The sequence below is a fragment of the Babylonia areolata genome, chromosome 5 (assembly GCF_041734735.1).
Source record: "Babylonia areolata isolate BAREFJ2019XMU chromosome 5, ASM4173473v1, whole genome shotgun sequence".
NCBI classification, from domain to species: domain Eukaryota; kingdom Metazoa; phylum Mollusca; class Gastropoda; order Neogastropoda; family Buccinidae; genus Babylonia; species Babylonia areolata.
Window position 1 is genome coordinate 34,518,448 of NC_134880.1, and position 18,757 is coordinate 34,537,204.

The 18,757-nt window shown below is 39.3% G+C and overlaps 2 protein-coding genes across 2 annotated transcripts; one reads left to right on the forward strand and one right to left on the reverse strand.

Annotated features, from left to right (window-relative positions):
- Positions 1 to 350: 350 nt before the first annotated feature.
- LOC143282037 (ceramide-1-phosphate transfer protein-like) lies at positions 351 to 8,302 on the forward strand. Its single transcript, XM_076587462.1, has 2 exons — positions 351 to 797; positions 4,963 to 8,302. Exons 1-2 carry the CDS (start codon positions 520 to 522, stop codon positions 5,492 to 5,494), a joined length of 810 nt encoding a protein of 269 aa, XP_076443577.1. The 5' UTR covers positions 351 to 519; the 3' UTR covers positions 5,495 to 8,302.
- On the reverse strand, positions 7,619 to 18,234 carry LOC143282036 (lysine-specific demethylase 8-like). The gene is made up of 7 exons (XM_076587461.1): positions 17,824 to 18,234; positions 16,841 to 16,992; positions 15,756 to 15,925; positions 14,332 to 14,492; positions 13,058 to 13,225; positions 11,693 to 11,792; positions 7,619 to 10,607 (listed from the first exon to the last, which is right to left on the reverse strand). The coding sequence occupies exons 1-7, from the start codon at positions 18,111 to 18,113 to the stop codon at positions 10,374 to 10,376; spliced, it is 1,275 nt and encodes a 424-aa protein (XP_076443576.1). The 5' UTR covers positions 18,114 to 18,234; the 3' UTR covers positions 7,619 to 10,373.
- Positions 18,235 to 18,757: the final 523 nt, after the last annotated feature.

Sequence of the window (18,757 nt, forward strand, 5' to 3'; positions counted from 1 at the left end):
AATCAGTTAATGCAGTAAATTGCAGCAGCATTCATAAACAAATTTTCCTAATCTTGTTTGTATATATTCATCATCTGTCAGCATCACCTGACTGGGAATATTTCCTGTGTTATTCGAATTATGAATATGTGTGTGTGTGTGTGTGTGTGTGTGTGTGTGTGTGTGTGTGTGTGTGTGTGTGTGTGTGTGTGTGTGTGGATATCTCACATGCACAAATAGTCGTAAATGTATACCACCCTGACACGCGTCACTAGTCGATTTGAACCCCCTTTTTTTTCTCGTCGTTCATATGGGACAATTGAAAGCTTGTCAGCTGAGCCGCTAGCCTCACTTCCCGATTCATAGCCCCTTGCACAAGACCACACAACATGCTGTCACACTCACGTACTGCCAACTAACATCGACCCGCACACACTTGCAAGAGATCACATTGGTACTTAGTTGACTTTTTTTTCTTTTCTTTTTTTAAAATAAATATTTCAGTAACACAACTTCGGACACACGACACTACACGATGGCATGCGTACATCTGTCACAGTACGAAGTGGGTGGTACGTAGTATATAATTATAAACAAGGGTTGTTCTCCAGCGTCATTTTCGGCGTAGCGACAGTGTTCAGACTCGGTCAGCCAGATCCTCACGGGTTTACCCCAACAATGGCCTCTGGAGGTGGAGTTGTGGCAGACGATGAGGACTTCAGTCAGGAACGTCTTCTGTCCCTCCTCCAGAGCTGTGTGGCCGACAACGGGGACATTTCCATGGATGTCTACGTGGCTGGCATTGAGGAGTTGTACAAGTGAGTTGACTATATATCTGTGTGTGTGTGTGTGTGTGTGTGTGTGTGTGTGTGTGTGTGTAAAGGGCTTACCAGGAGGCAGTGTGTAGGCTACTAATTATGTTGTATTGGAGCAGTCACTGTTCAATATATTATTTGTACGATCTTTACGAGCTTTACAAACATTGTCATTTACATATCAGGCTGTTAACCCGAGTAAAGCCATCTGACAACTGTCTGTAGGCGTTCGTCAGTTTGTTTCCTGTGTCATTCAGTCACACATACGTGCACACGTGTATATTAGAGTGGATATTTCTTCAGAATATTGTTTGGCAAAACTCTTTTCTTGCTATCGGTTCTTTTTTCGTATGCTAAGTATATGCTGCCCACGAGACTTCAGCTTATCATCCCATCCGAATGACTAGTATCCAGACCACCACTCAAGGTCCAGAGGTGGGGGGAGAAAATTCTGGCGAGTGTGGGATTTGATCCCACACCATGTGAGTCATGAAGGATTTGATCCCACACCATGTGAGTCATGAAGGATTTGATCCCACACCATGTGAGTCATGAAGGATTTGATCCCACACCATGTGAGCCATGAAGGATTTGATCCCACACAGGATTTGATCCTACACCATGTGAGCCATGAAGGATTTGATCCTACGCCATGTGAGTCACGCAGGATTTGATCCTACACCATGTGACAGATCCGCCACAGCTTACGGCATGGAAATCAGTGCAAACAAAACAAAACTGATGACAAACAATGACAATGGCATCCAAACTGACATCACTGCCAACGGAGAAAAGCTTGAAACCGTGAAGAATTTCAAATACCTTGGAGCAATAGTTTCAGATGAGGGGTCCAAGCCTGAAGTATTAGCCAGAATTGCAATGACAGCTGCAACACTAGCCAAGTTGAACACCATTTGGAAGGACAAGGCAGTCAAGCTCAGCTCAAAGATAAGACTCATGCGTTCTCTTATCTACTCAGTTCTCCTGTATGCTTGTGAAACATGGACCCTTACAGCAGAATTGGAGAAGAGGATTCAGGCCTCAGAAATGAGATGCTTCAGAAGACTGCTTGGCATCTCTTATAAAGACCACATAACCAATGAGGAAGTCAAAAACAGAATAAGGCAAGCCATTGGTCCCTATGAAGACCTTCTCACCACCATCAAGAGGCGCAAATTAAAATGGTTCGGCCACGTAACAAGAGGAGAGGGGCTTGCCAAGACAGTGCTCCAGGGAACAGTCAGAGGAGGAAGGAAGAGAGGAAGACAGAAGAAGAGATGGGAAGACAACATCACAGAATGGACAGGACTGAAGCTGAGCGAGGCGGTCAAATGTGCGAAAGACAGGGATGGATGGAGAGGACTGGCTGACAGGTCATCTGTAGCGCCCCAACGGCAACCGCCATGGGACAGCTGATGATGATGATGATGAGCATGTGAGCCATGAAGGATTTGATCCCACACCATGTGAGTCATGCAGGATTTGATCCTACACCATGTGAGTCGCGCAGGATTTGATCCTACACCATGTGAGTCATGAAGGATTTGATCCCACACAATGTGAGTCATGCAGGATTTGATCCTACGCCATGTGAGTCATGAAGGATTTGATCCTACGCCATGTGAGCCATGAAGGATTTGATCCCACACCATGTGAGTCATGCAGGATTTGATCCTACACCATGTGAGTCACGCAGGATTTGATCCTACGCCATGTGAGCCATGAAGGATTTGATCCCACACCATGTGAGCCACGAAGGATTTGATCCCACACCATGTGAGTCATGCAGGATTTGATCCCACATCATGTGAGCCATGAAGGATTTGATCCCGCTCAATGTGAGCCATGAAGGATTTGATCCTACACCATGTGAGCCATGAAGGATTTGATCCTGCTCAATGTGAGCCATGAAGGATTTGATCCTACACCATGTGAGCCATGAAGGATTTGATCCCACACCATGTGAGCCATGAAGGATTTTCCTCTTGTTTTTGTTTTTTCTCTGTTGGCGAGGCTGGGAGTCAGGGGGAGTGGGGGGGGTGAGGGTGGTACATGGGGTGGTCATAAATTTCTTTTTGTGAAGTTCCAGCTGTTGTCTCAGTCACCACAGTGCAGCAACTCATCTTTTTCTGGTCTCTTTTCCTGTGTATGTGTGTGTTAATATGTTCATCAAAGTGGGTGTTTTTCGATAGACTTAAGCAAGGGACAACTCTATTGTTCTGTTGTTGTTGTTGTTTGGGGTTTTGGGGGTTCTTTTTATGTACACTGACCGCTACACATTGACCTCGGCTAATCGTCCCATATGAAAGACTTAGCAACAAGACTGCCACTTGAAGTCTAATGCAAAGGGATGGGGGGGGGGGGGGGGGGGGTGATAAAACTGCTGGTCTGTGCGTGAATGGAACCCTATGGACCCTCTTCCTCACTTCCTTGTTGGGCACTTTAACCACAGGGCCATCACTCCTTCCATTGTATGCCTTGGTGCTGGTGCTAGTTGTTGAAATATAAAATATTGACATGTCTTTCCACATGTATTATCAGTGGGTGCTGTTCCACGTAAATATGGTGAGTTTTCTGCTGACCAGTGTGCATGTGCTCATTCCAGTGTCAGTATTGTTCCTTTTCAAATTAAACCTGTGTCTATTTTGAAAAAAAAGAAGGGGACATCCCCATGAGGTAAGAAAAATGAGTTTACATAGTTATCGTGTAGTTCAAGTCATGTATTTGAGACAATCCCTATGAGGACAGAAAAATGAGTTCACATAGTTGTCTTTTAGTTCGTCATGTATTTGAAACAGTCTCTGGAACACACAAACACACACACAACCATGTGCATGCACAGTCACAGAAAGATCATAACCAATGCAAACTGATCATAACCAATGCAAATTTAGCACAGTACAGTCAACATATATTTTGGGTAAAATATTTTGTTTTTTTATGCAGCAAAAGTGCTTCTTAAAACTTTCTGCATTTAAATCTGGTGTTGGAAGCCCTTCAATACATTTTACGAGTCTGAGCAGTCAACCAATTCACACTTGCAGCTGATCATCAGGGCATTAAGTTAACTCTCTGTTCAGATAACTCTGGTCTCTTGAGTCTTTGTGGGGGAAAGAAAGGGAGATGACTGGTTGTCCCAGAGAGTTAATCAAGGGAGCTAAGACCAGTCTGAAATTGTCAATTACTAGTTTGCAATGCTGTGTGTGCTTAGGCAGCAAAAAAATGCTCTTGTGTCACAGTTCCCAAGACAGTGTATAAAAACCTCTGGAGTCAAACTCCATTCGTCTATTTCTTATAAAATAAAATTAAAAAATAATAAAGATTTGTAAAAAAGATAATTTTTATCTTTTTTTTCTTCTGACAAGGTCTTTCACTCCTGGACTCTGCATTGTAAGCACTGTGTTGTGTTGTGCAGTATCCTGATGCACTGAGCTGAATTGCAAGCAGATTGCACTTCACGACTTAATATATTGTTTACTGAAAGCTAATCACATGTATTTTTTGGTCACAACAGATTTTCTGGAAAATATTAACAGCTGTGATTGTGTCACCATATTCTTTTTTCAGCTTCTTTTTTCTTCACTTTTGCTTTCAGTGTTTAGAGGGGTACTTGTTATATAAGCATGAATACTAGCTTAATATAATTGCTGATTTTTTTTTTATTATCCCTTCACCACCTCCACCACCACTCACAAACACTTGTGCACAAATCCATGCACACTCACATACAAATACCCATAATTAATAAGCAAAGCAAAAGTTGCTGAATTTCATTAACTGTAGAAGTAACACTGTTCATTAAACAAAATCAGGCTTGTTCTCTTTTAAATTCCTAACCAATGGAGGAAAAGACTCTTTCATGACAGATTATTTAGCACCTTGCATGATAATGTCGAAATGTTTTGTGCGCTTGTGTGTTAGTGCACGCATGTGTGTGAGAGAGGAGGGAGAGATAGATAATAGCGGGTTACAAATGTCATCGCATTTTTCACCGCTCTCTTCCTTTCTGGCGACAGACTTCCTGTTTCATTACGATATGGCTAAGAAAAAGTATGGAATTCAGTTTGATGACATCCCTGGGACCCGTTTTGAATGTTTCAAATGTGGCTCACAGCCTTTGTTGACATTTTGGACAAGTCAAAAGCAACCTTCACTTTTGTCTCCTCAGATTACTTAAGCGGTTTGGAGAAGACAACCTTGAGTTTGTACTGCCAGAAATCCTGGCCAACCTGAGCCTCCTCAAAGACTACCGTGATGGTGACAACGGCAAGGAATACCTGACGGTGCAGGGCATGGTGCACTACGAACTTCACAACCTGGTCCAATTAGAAAGCAGACACTCCGGCAGCCATACCCTACTCAGGTTCCATCGCACCCTGGAGTTCATCCACACCTGTCTGGAGAAGATCCAGGACCCAGCCATCTCCGATGAGGAGTTCCCTGGAGAGATTGTCAAAGTGTACACTGAGACGCTGGCATGGTTTCACCCAGAGCTGATGATGGCCAGCGTCCACTGGGCCCTGCCCACCTTTGTCATGAGCAGGGTGTCTATGATGGAAAACACCGGCTTTGCTGAGGACCCATCAGAGTTCTGGGTCTGGCTCAAACAGGTAACTGACAACCTGAAGAAGCTGAACAATGCCATCCAGGCTGTGTGTGACAAGTACCAGCTTCTCAACCTTCTGCAAGACCATGTTTAAAACTGAAGTCTTAATGTGAGAAACGGCAGATGAATAACACATCCACATGATTAGGATTTTCACTGCTGTCTTGACATGTGGTCCTGTCTGTGCAGTGTAAAATATGTCCCCTCACTTCCCCCCACTGGCCATACCGACTGAGTTGCCTGACAAACCCAAATCTAACTGCCATTTGATGCAGGTCTCTGAAGCCTTCTCTGTGTTCTTTGTAGACATAATATATCTTCCTTACACCATACACAGCTAAGTCTCCTTTTATAATTTCTCTGCAGGAGCAATGAGGAATTTACAGAATTGTTATTATCACACTTAAGCCATTTCAGGTTGTCTATCATCCATTAATAAAAGACCTGAGCAAACTCGAGAGCCACATGGTTATTTTTATGTTTGTTATAATATCTTCACCTAATTTCCATGTTCTGTCATCTACAGGTTGATGCACAATATCCACTAATAGGGGTGGTTGTTCACTGTCAGTCACTCTGCTTCTAACAATCAGATCAGAGTTGCTGCAAGGAGCATTCACAGACTCAATACCTAGTGTCAGAGCAAGATGGGTGAAGTCTGATTAGAGTGGTGGGGATTGTGAGGTGGCATGGATCCCTTCTGTGCTGATGCTATGCCTACTTCTGGTCTGGACAACTGTCCACACTTGTGGATTGTGGTGAAGTGTCAGCTTGCAGGGCGTCTCCTCCCTTTTATAACACAAAAAAGGCCAGAGGTCCCATTGCCTTTTATGGCCATCATGGCAGTGAATTCATATTCTGTGTGTCTAGGGTTCAGCATAGGAAAGTGGGGTCTTATCCTCTCCTTCTGCTTTTAACTTTCCTAAGTCAGATTCCCATTTAAACCTGGGTGGAGTAAGGAAAATCGGAGTAAATGCCTTTCCCCAAGAACACGTTATGCCCAAACAGGGCCTCCAACCCTGATGATTGGTGAACATTGGATCAGAAGTCCAACAGCTAACTGATTCTGCCACGGTGCCTCCAAATTTGTTACATTTTTCATCTTCCATATTTACGCATTTTAGGTAAAGCCAGTGCCACACATTTCTAGCTGTTCTGATGAAGTGTAAATTTTGGGAAGATAGTAGAACAATGGCATCTGTTACAGTATTATAAATGATCTGTGTGTGGTGCCTGTCTATTGGTGTGTGATGTGTGCATCAAACGTACATCACCAGCAAAACACACCAAAAGACAGCATTTGGAAAACTTGATGCCTTACTAGCAGTTGCATACAGCATTGGTCAAGCATGAGTAAGTCAGGTGAACAAACTTAATATTTCTATTTCCTTTCCAGTATTTGTCCTTGCTTATTTGGTCTCTCTGTCTACAATATGTGTAACATCTTGAGGAAAACATGCCATGCCCTCTGAACTAAACACATGGGAATATATACAATACAGGAATGAAGTATCATCAAAACCATAATTATGATCTCAGTTGTTCAATGCCATGACTGTTTTCAGTCAGTTGACACAAACAGTCTGCCTTGCGAACATTTCAAGCTACTCCCCACATTTTCTTGTTTGTTTCATTCCATAGCTTGTTTCCTTTAATGTGCTTTGCTGTTTCTAGTTTGGCAGATTGATAATTTATATGTCTTAATTTTGGCCAACTGATGTTTTGATGACAAACAACACTGTTTACTATTGAAGATGTTTGCTGTTGAATGTTGGCTTACTGATGGTTTCATAACACTACAACTAAACACATTTTCTATTTAACACTCCTAGCCTCTGTAACATTTCAACAATAAAAAAAAAAACACACCAAAGCTTCACTCTTACCTCTGAGATAAACTTATGAATCTCACAATGTACAATCAATCAAATGTCTGTGAACACACAAAAATATTGCCCCTATCCCCAACTTGTTCAGCATGGAGTCAGCAAAAGGTTTGTTTATTGTCTATTGTTTATTGTTGTTTATGGCACAGGGCCATATCAGGACTGTCACAACATACAAATACTCAACCCCTTCAACACAAAACTGTCACATCGTAACAAAAAACAAAAAAAAAAGACAAACCCACAAAACAGCTCCTTATGACAAATAAGACTAGGCCATGCTGAAGACATCAGCCCTTCTGCTTAATTTATCATCCCTGATTTTTAAAAAAAAATCGTAAAAAAGGAAAAAAACAATACTTTAAAGCTAAACAAAAATAAATCAAAAAGGCCATACAGACAAATAACACTGCATAACAGACAGCTAGTGCCCATTCAAGTGTTTACAATTTCGCTTCCTAATTGCCAGAGCACAGACAATACATCACTGACTGTGGAAAAGAGAAAAAAGTGTTAAGGCTCGTTACAACAAATCTTAATCCGACTTGAAATCGCCTGCTTGTTGACTCCACTCTTAATTCTGTTTGCTGTGTTATCTGCTGTTTTCATTTTCTTTCCTTCTTTTTTTTTTCTTACCACTTTTTTAAAAACAATTTTATAGCCTTCAGTGGGATGTTAAGTTGTACAGTTCATTAACCTGTTCAATTAAAGTCCAGTCTGCAAGTCCTGCTTTCAATCCTGTCCACCATTTTGCTTTACATTCTGCTTTAAAAAAAAAAAACCCGTCAGTTCACTTCCAGTTTCTTTTTTTTCACACCATAAATTCTTCCCCAACTCAAGACACTGGTCTTTTTTTCATGGCACGAGGGCGAACTGCTGTCCTGTTAGAGCTGAAATTTGATGTTGAATTTCATTTGATGGTGAACATGAACCATGTTGAATTGAACAGTGCTGAGACTAAGTGTTGCTGTTCAGCACCAACATGAGTGTTTATTGCAATAAACGATGTTGTCATATTACTGAGTTTGTTGTTTCAGATGGCCCCACGTGGTGGTCAGAATTCAGCAGATAGGGCACATACAGCCGATAAGACGCAGGGGTCAGATTTCAGCACAAAAAAAGTAGCGTCTTATATGCGGAAAATTACAGTACTTATATGAAAATACAAAAATACAATACTGTGTATTTTATGTGTGTGTGTTAATTTAAATTTTAAAAAAATCAATGCAGTCTTTTGATGCTGTGGACCTATTCTCATCTCTTTTTTTCAACCACTACAATATAAAACAATTTGTACACATGAAAATTACACATGTAAAAAATAAATGTGAAAAAATATGTAAATGTGAAACAATGCAATATAAAAAACATTTAAAGATTCTAGATTTTACAACATGTAACATGATATGATGTTAAGCACAATAAACACAGAACAATACAATCTGATGTCACATATATATCTTCATTTATATGGGAAAACTTTGCACTTTTTTCCCCATAATATTCAAGCAAAAGAGTAAATGCAGACACTTTCATCCATTACAAAAAATTAGTAACTAAGAGTATCCAAAGCGTACCATATCCAATTAACAACATTTAATTAAATGCTGCACTTCTACACATATTTTTGTCCAAAAAGACAAACAATATATAAACAAAAACATGTGATATTCAGCTGGATAGTAAACAACATGTCTGTATCCAAGAAAGCAAATACTTAAAAACTTTCTTTTCCCTTTAATTCAAAATCAACTTGGGAACAATACCTGGGTTTTTGGTTTTTTTTGCTAATTCCTTGCTTTATGTTACCAAGTATAAATGTTTCTTGTTTACCACTGTTATATCACTCTCAAAATAATCCAGTTACAGCTTTCACACCCCTCATCTTTCCTTCATTTCAATGAGCTGAGCCACTCCCTTGAAGAATTCTGTCTGCAGCCAGCACATGTTCACCATCGTCACCAAAAAAACAGAATATAATCATTTCATCGTTACATAGAATGCTATTTCTCACCAGACACATACAAAGGGGAACAACTTGAACAGAACATAAACAAAAGTAATCAGAAGCATATCTTCAAACCTTTTAAGTTATATTCTTTCTGGAAACTGACGACCTAATTTTCTGAATGAACAGTCTACTGTCTAGCCAGCCAAATTAATCAGGGACATTTGACACTGTTGCTCACAGTCCAGCCAAAATTGCATAGGGCCATATCAGGACTGCTCAGATAAATAAAAACACAGTGAACACAAATTTCTAACCAGGGAGATAACAAGGCCCAAAATGGGTAAAAGAAAACAACAACAACAACAACAAAATCAATGTAGGCTTGGGGGAGAATTAATTCAATAAGAACAAATAATCTGAACTTGATGCCCATGTTAAATGTTTACAATGTCCATTTTACATGAAATAACAGATTACATTTGTCATTAACAAAATTTTCATCTCAGCATCTCCAGCGTTTCAGAGTCATGTATTCACTGAAATATGCTATTCTTAATGCTTATAGTTTGCGGTCACCATAACAGTGCCATCAAGAAACCCAACTATTCCATCCAGTTTTAACAATTAAGAACAGTGGTCGACTGCCAATTCAGTGGAAAAGATCACTGGTATGCATACAAGCCCATGCATTTATGCATGCACACACACATGATACCATCTAAACTCACGATGTGAATAAACATCAGACCACAGGACACAAACACATCAATTCTATGAAAAATAATAAAAACTATCACACACACACACACACACACACACACAATCACATCAATACTAGGCTAAAAAGGCAGACATAGGTTAGAACTTCCTTCAGCTCTCAAACATCTGCATACATAACTTGACAGATTTTTTCCCCAAGAATTATTCAAAGCAGTATGTCAAATCAAATTTACTAAAGATCATCACAACACCTTTTAAACTGATCAAAATAAAATGAAATAAAATTTAAAAAATCAACTTTCACATAAAAAACGTGTGAAAGTCTGTGTATAGTTATCAGCAAAGGAACTCAGTCATATAAGCACAGTAAATAACATTATCACAACAAATTACATGTTGGAATGCAGCAGCAGTAGTCACAACTCATCACGTTTTGAATGTTTCTGACCAGCAGCAATCCTGTGAGAAGAAACACCAGCAGCAGCATCCTCTGCATCTGATGAACTTTCTTCTGCTGGCTCACTCTTTGCGGAAGTGGAGTGGGAATAAAATACTGAAGGGTACTGAAGCAGACCTCTGTTGATATCAAATGATGTCAGTTCTTCCCAAGACAGGCTGTCATCCTTGTCGTGGTCGATGAAGGAAAATGCCTGTAAAGAAGCAATAAAAACATTTGAAGACTCAATACTCATGCTGTTTGTTTGTCAATTCAATATCTGACCAATCACGCCTAACAAAAACACCACCACCACATTACTTTTGCTGTGATACGTTGTTTGATGAGGTATGGATGGAAATAATTGTTACTGCTACTGAAACATTCTTATTCTGATCTTAGTTAATCAATGTCTGAGAGTGCAAGCAAATGTACATAAAAAAGGTGTACATGGATATCTAATGACAGACAATCTAAACAACGAAGAGGGAAATGAATTTTTCACAGCAAGTATGAATCCATAATTACAATACAGCTAATAAAGAATGACAGCATGTTTTTGGGGTGTTTTTTGTTGTTGTTGCTGTTAATAGTAAATGTGCCTCAAAATTACTAACTAATGAAAGAGCAGGATTTTTTTTTTTTTTTAGTTGCAGGCATGTTATTCCTTTCTGTTCATCTGTGAGCAAGTGATTTTATGAAAGTGACAGCACCACAGTCTGTGCCTCAGCACACTGCATCCCCCCCCCCCCCCCCACCCCCACAACAGGCCTTTCTCTCTGTTCTCCTGGCACAGCATTCTGTCACGCTCCACACCCTACATCCCCTTCCTTTCCCAGTCTATCTGCAGAAATCAGATGACTGGAGAAACGTGTGTGTTCCCCTCCAATTAATGAAATTGTCTACCATACCCATTTCATGACCAAAAGCTTCCAAAATGTTTGGCAGGGAAAAATCTTTCTGATAATGTGAAATTTCCTTTCTTCAAAATATGTAACAGGTCCACAGTTGTTCTGATTAAATGAAAACCAAGCAGGAAGAATTCTGTTTAATGTTCTTTTACACATAATGGTGACTGTAGACATCAAGTGAAATTGTAATTTTCATTTAATTGCCATCATTAAAACATAATAGAAAAAATAAAACAATTTGAAAAAACACACAAAAATGAAATAAGTAATAAAAGAGAACCGACCAATATTCAAAACTGGGACTCAGATATCTTCAGATAGACACATACTGACTGACATGATACAAACTCTGCTCATCATATTCCTCACACTACTTGGAGATAAACACCTTTTTTAAATCATCTTTTGTGCCAGAAGAAACCCTGCGAGAAAAATCCTTGAAGTCCACGTCATCATCTGATCCCTCAAACTTCTCCAGCCACTGTGATCTGTTAAAGACAGAAATCAATCAACACATCAAAATTTCTTCCTTATTTAAATCATTTCTCTTGTTCACATCACCTAATGCTAAAACACAACCAACTTAACAAAGACTGGTGACTAAAAGGATGTCAGATTCAAACATTGTCAGAGGCTTTTCATTACACGATTGTTCTACCCCTGATCAGCTCCTATCCTGAGTTGTGTGTGCAAGGTAAGGGCCCAAATGTGAATACTGAGAATACACAGATGAAAATCGTCCACAACACAGATGCACCTGAGGGAGTGCTGCTCAATTTGCTGACCAACAGTGTCTGTATCTCTCTCTGGCCTGGCTGACACCAGGGAAAGTTATGAAAGGAAGTGCAGTATTCAGCCTTGTCCCAAACCTAAACGGACTTCCATAACATCTTTTCCATCATACTCAACCACAGACATTAAAAATAAAAAGCAGAAAAACTGTCCCAACATTTTATGCCTTCAGCATCAATTTTTCCCTTCCATTTCCATACCAATAGTGACATCCTGTCAGTCTGCACTTATATAATTTTCATTTTATTGAACAAAATACATCGAACAGTAATACACACAAAAAAAGAACTTAGGTATCATCAATACTGAAGTCACAATTTTGCTTCAAACTGGTTGAATCTTGCTGCATGTCAACAAGTAAGGGTACATTCGCTATCATAAAAAGCTGCAATACTGCTTGACTCATATGGACTTCCTGAAGGGATGTGGTACCAGTCTCTCTTCAGAGGCAGCAACCATTCAACCTGGCTCTTTGATTCTTGTGGTCAGTGAAGGGCTCACCAGGATTATGTTAGTTTTTGTTATACATGTTACTCTTGTCTTCTGCATAGCATCCCTCTTCTACCCTCTTGTCAAACACCTAAAGCTTTTTCGAGCTATCAAGAACTTTGAAGAACATTTTCCCAGCATCTGGATACCTCTCAAGGCATCAGGTGCACATGCTCTATCTTTTTTTTTTCAAGCAGATGTGGTGTGGTGTATATGGATCAGTCCTAACTCTTTGAAGCCTCCTTGAAAACTGAAACTAACAGAGCTTTTAAGGATGTGCTCTGTAAAGTATCTTTAGCATGATCTGCACAGCAAAATATTTCAAAACAATAATAACATAACATTTGCTAGCTCCAATACTTTGTCCATTATTCACCATTATTCACCTATGCTCTTCCAACAATACAACGTTTCCAAAGATTCATAACTTCCACTTAAAATCCACATGACAAGAGTTCATGCAGACACTAACCTAACAGCCTCATTTGGTGAAGCAAACCCGCCAAACTTGTCCAGAGGTTTAAGGTGTGGAAATGATGAGAAGTCTTCACAGGAGTCATCATTAAACCACCAGATGTGAGAGAACCAGATGTTCAGGGCTAGGTTACGATCTCCGTAAGACGTCACTTGGTGATACCACCTGAAAAGAGGAATCAACAGTCACCACTCTAATCAAAGCAAACATCATGTTATACATAAGCATTTCTGGTAACTTTGAGAAATTATTTCTACCCGATCATTTGTTCCTGCTTGTGAAAAGAAAAGACTGTACACTGAATTTTACACTGTTGATTCTGAAAAGTGTCCATGCTAGCAATAACAAATCCGGAATGAGATTGAAACTTCTGTTTCAACTTAAAATCATCTGTGCATCATTATAACAAAAAATCTAAAAAAAACTGCCTGTTTACAAATCTTCCTTCAGTCTGATTTCAGCCAACAGTCTCAAGAACCTCATGCTTGCAAATGTCTTGAGTCACAGCTGTACCAGAAATGGGAACAGAATTAGTAAACTTGAAACATCTGGAAACATTCTGTGATATCACCTTTCATGCTACATTCCACTGTCAACCTGGTTCACTCCACACAGGCACCCACCCAGCAGCTCAGAAAATCCAGTTGACATCCTCAACAATGTATCCATAAAGTTCATGACACTGAACCAGTTTGAAGAAATTGTTTGGGTCTGTTCATCACCAACTACATGTCATTATCATCATTCAATTACCATGTCAAATTTTCTTCAATACATACTGTGACATACTGTGTAAAGAAGCACCTGAAGTCAGTACAATGATCTGTGAATTTTACAAGTCAAGTGTCAAAGTGTTTCCAGTTTTACAATTCATCTTTTATCACCAATCTTGAAAATTCAACAAGTGGTGAAATTAACAATTTCTTCTGATCTGGTTTTGTTGGTAAAGGACTGGGGAAAAATAAATCACAAAATCATCCTGATGAATTAATCTTTTTTTTTTTCAAACATTTTCAAGTAAGATTCAGTCCCTGGTCCCATAAAAAGCTGTTATTAACACATCTAATGAAGTATAAGTGTTTAACTGAACACATGGCTTATTTTCGTTTTTATTATTGTTCTTTAGTTCTTCTGTTTAAAAACTTTTTGGCAAATGTATGACACACCATTAACTGTCAAGGAGAAGAAACAAACCAACTATTAACCAAACACAAACACACATGCACATGTATGCACACATCAACACCTATGCATACACACAAAACACTAACCCGTATGGGATAAAGAGACAGTCACCAGCATCCAGATGCACCCGATACCAAGGAAGGTTCTGGAATTGTGGAAACCTGTGCATATCTACAGATTCAGGGTCCACCTGGCTATAGTGTCCTTCTTGAACAAAGCCACGGCTTTCCACCTTGTCTTTGTAGAACTGGAGACAGTCAATGCGTGTTGGTGAGTGAGAGAGCGTGCATGTGGGTATATGTGTAAACCTGTGTGTGGGTGTATGTGTAAAATTGTGTGTGTGTGTGTGTGTGTGTGTGTGCGTGTGTGCGTGTGTGTGTGTGTGTGCGTGTGTGTGCATGTACACATGCATGTCTGCGAGCGTCCCTTCATGTGTGTGTATATATATCCACTGCGTGTTGGTATGCTTGTTTAAACAAATAAACAATATCAATAGTAAAAACAGTATTAATTATCATTATAGTTGAACTATAAAACTTGACAACGCTTACAGTGTAAGACCTAGCCAATTATTTCTGACAATCAAACATGATGGTCTACAAAGCTCTTTGCTCAGAGAGAAGATTAGTCATGCATCATTTCCATGGTCAAAGTCAGACCCTGACCCAGGGAGGTCAGCATGCCAACAGTACCAGGTCAACTTGACAACATAATGATCATCACAGCAAAGAACTCTGAAGAAATTATACTGATACCTCCAGCTCAGCTATAAACCATCAACCATTTTCATTTTCAAGTTTTATTATAAAAAATCAGTTTCAACAGCATGTGCCAAGGTAACTAGCACCTCCATTTTACATTGTAACAAAATCTGAAGGATTCTGCATGGCAGCTAGCCATCATCTGATAATGTCCTGTGCTAAAATCAGGAACAGTTTGAAAGACTGATAGATCTTACTACTAACTTCTTTTAAATATATTGAGATATTTCAAACATATCGAGATTTGTATCACTTTTCACTTGTCCAACTCAAAGCCCAGATTACATGTACATTTTAAAATTTGCATTTTATTCTTTCTTGTTTACAATCAAACTATTGAAAGAAAATTTACTAAACATTGTGCCTGCTTTTCCAGTAAATCACATTCTATTTCACATTCTATTTCATTTTAAACAAACCAATTTCAAACAACCAAATATTCTGAACTGTTCCATAGCAACTCAGAGTTGATGAATTTGGTCTCTACCATCCATTAATTCAAATAAATTAAAATGACTTCAAGCTATGGCCTAACCATATTTGACCTTTTTTTTCTCTTTTTTCTTTGTTATTTACTTGCATAATTCATTGATGCATTTTTTTTCACTTCAGTATTCTTTCAAATGATTCATTTAAACATAAATTTTCGTTACATCTGCGTTCAACTTTTGGCAGTGAATCAAAACAGAGAGGGGGGCAGGGGGGGGAATTACAAAAGGAAAGATAGACAATCACCACACAAAAGAAACCTGGTCAATGAGAATGACGTCCTTGGCTCCGTCGAAGACGCAAAGGAGGTTTTCCAGTTCATCGTAGTGCAGCACGGAGTGAATGGGCCCCCTCCCCATCCACAGCACCGCCTCCATCACACCTTTCTCAAACCCCCCACACTGTAATGTGGATGGTATGTGCACCAGTCCTGTTGGAGGAACAGCATTCAGTCATTTTGGGTAGTCATCGTTTTTCATAAAAATTGCGATGGACCTTGTTACGTAGCCACATAACAAGATCCAATAGCCTTGCTAACTATCTGATCCTCAAAGGAAGTGTTGAGGAAGAGGGACGAATGGGAATGAAAAACAAAGCACTGACAACATAGCAAAACCACTTGCAGAGACCCAGGCTTTAACACAACAGACAGGAGGAGTTTGTATTATACTCCATGTTTGGTGATACATATACTTACCATGTCAAACTGATGCAAACTAGGCCTATCGGTTTGCTCTGCCTGGCCAAATTTCGTGTGGCTAACAGTGAAAAGTGCCATTCTGTGTGGCACCCAAACGACTCTTTACAGAGCTGACAAAGAACAACTAGAAGTGGACAGTGGGATGACAGCTCATCCTAAGCATGCATATAGGAAGATGGGGGATTATTTTTTGGAGGAGGGGATTGCATGTGTGTGTGTGTGTGTGTATGTGTATGTGTGTGTGTAGGGTGGGGGGATGTGCAGGTATACACATCACTGTGCATGTATATTGTGTTATATGCTTGCAATTAAATTTTCCTTATTATGAGGACATAACTGTAAACAAAATGCGCAACTGATTTTGAAAATAAGTGGAATATCCTAAGCTTAAATCAAACTTGGTTTGTCTCTGAACAGTGAAAACAACACAAGCTCAAATTCACTATCACTGCAGCAGCAACAACAACAATAATATATGAAAAACTTAACTTTAAATGCTTTTAGGTTTATTTACACTCAACCACTATGAAAACTGTGACACTGAAATGAAAGAATAAAGATATCATCCAATTCAATATGAAACATCCAAATAAAATAAAAAAGATAAACAAAGAAGCAACAGCAAAATCATAACACTGATCTCACCTTCCATAGAGTCCTTGATGCTGTTTACCATGTATAGGTCATTATCAGCATAGTCACTGAGAAAGTTGTTCAATCTCATCCACTGTGCATTTCGATGGCGTACTTCCTTCTTTCCTATCTCCACACGTACCATCTCTTGGCCATAGTGATTCCTGTCACATAGTATAGGGGAAAAAAAGTATTCACCCAGGTAATTTTTAACTGATTTTAGCATTCAATAATTCATCAATGATCTAAAACATATATAACTTAGGTACAGTTAGTACAATTACATAGTATAACAATACAAGTTTGAACATTAAATTAATGCACATCAAAGGAAAACTTTTTCATTCTTCTAAAATGTAAAGAATAATGACTGTGCAGACTGCCTATCTGTAGAATGCAAAATATCAAAGGATTTTTTTTCCTTAGTCTCACCCAAACTACTCCACAACCAGTATCAACTTAACATGTGGATTTCATAAAAAAATTTCTGTATGGATTATTTGCATTCAAATATTATATAAATCATACTGTATCAACAAGTACACACATGAACTGATACAGATGTTTCTTTTACTAGCAATTCTGCACATGTTTACCTGGAGAAGTTGTTTGTTTAATCAAAATCCAATCCAATAACCCCATGCCACCTTTTACCCATTAGATGGTGCTGCCCAGAATCAAACCCAAAACCCTTAGGGTCATATTTTAAGTCCACTGCTCTAACCCCTCATAACACACCCTGCATTCAAGTATAATGCAGAATCTTAATATCAAATTCATAACTTTTTCCATATTCTGCAAATTATAAAACAAATTGTATTGTTGTATACAAATTACAATTAGAGTGGAGTTCTTTTGTGCCGCAGCTTTATACTTACCGACAGTCGGGCAGTATTTACTTATCTTGATGGGGTCGAGGTTGGTAATAATAATCTATCTCAATATCTGATAATAATTATTAATATTATAAAAATCGCTTTTTATCTTATGCACACCTTAAATATTCGTCTGTCCATTCCAAGCCTGGATGTTTTGTTTCTGTCAGGGCTGACTTCATGTGTATAGGCTTACTGGCTTTGACGAAATGACCATAAAACACTTGGGGTGACGAAAACTTGCCGATGACGGTCACTCCGTATGGCTTCGAGTGTGCTCCCAAAGGCCGGCGATGACCCGGTATCTTCTCTGCATTAGTTGAATGTTTTACTTCTGAGATTAGAAAGCACGTGATAAATGACAGTGGGAATACAACCAGCCTACTCATCCCGTCTTTATGCCTGACCATGGCAGTAAGAGGGGGTGAACTTGGGCGATTTTGGATGGAAAATGCGGTCAGCTTCTCGCAGAATATTTAGGCTTCAGCACTTCTCCCGCTATGGTGTCACGAACTTTTTTCCAATCAGAACTTCCGCGCAACCGTAGTGATCTCCCTTGCTAAAAACGAGAGCCAAGGCACTTCTGCCCCACCCCTTTGAAAGAAAAGAACGGCTTAAAAGAAAAGAGGATAAAAGAGACACGTTTTTTCTATAGTCTCATGCCAACAGTTTTTTTATGAAGCTATGAAAACTACAAAGACTTACGAACATAATCATATCTCTTTTCTTTTTTCTTTTCAACTCCGAAATACGTCGAACACTGACAACCTCCGCGGGCTCGCTGCTTAGTTGCACGGACTCAGACGACTCAGTACGGGGATCTCTCTCTCTCATTTTACTTGTCTCTGGCTCTCTCCCCTCCTCTGTCAGATTCTCTCTCTCTCTCTCTCTCTCTCTCTCTCTCTCTCTCATTTTAAACAATTAAACAACACCACTGATTGCCCAACCACCTTCAAAAAACATTGCCTTTCCCACCTTATGCCATAATGTGTAATGTAAACCGTTCATTTTATTGATGCTGTTTGTCAAATGTGTATGGTTGACAGAACCTTCC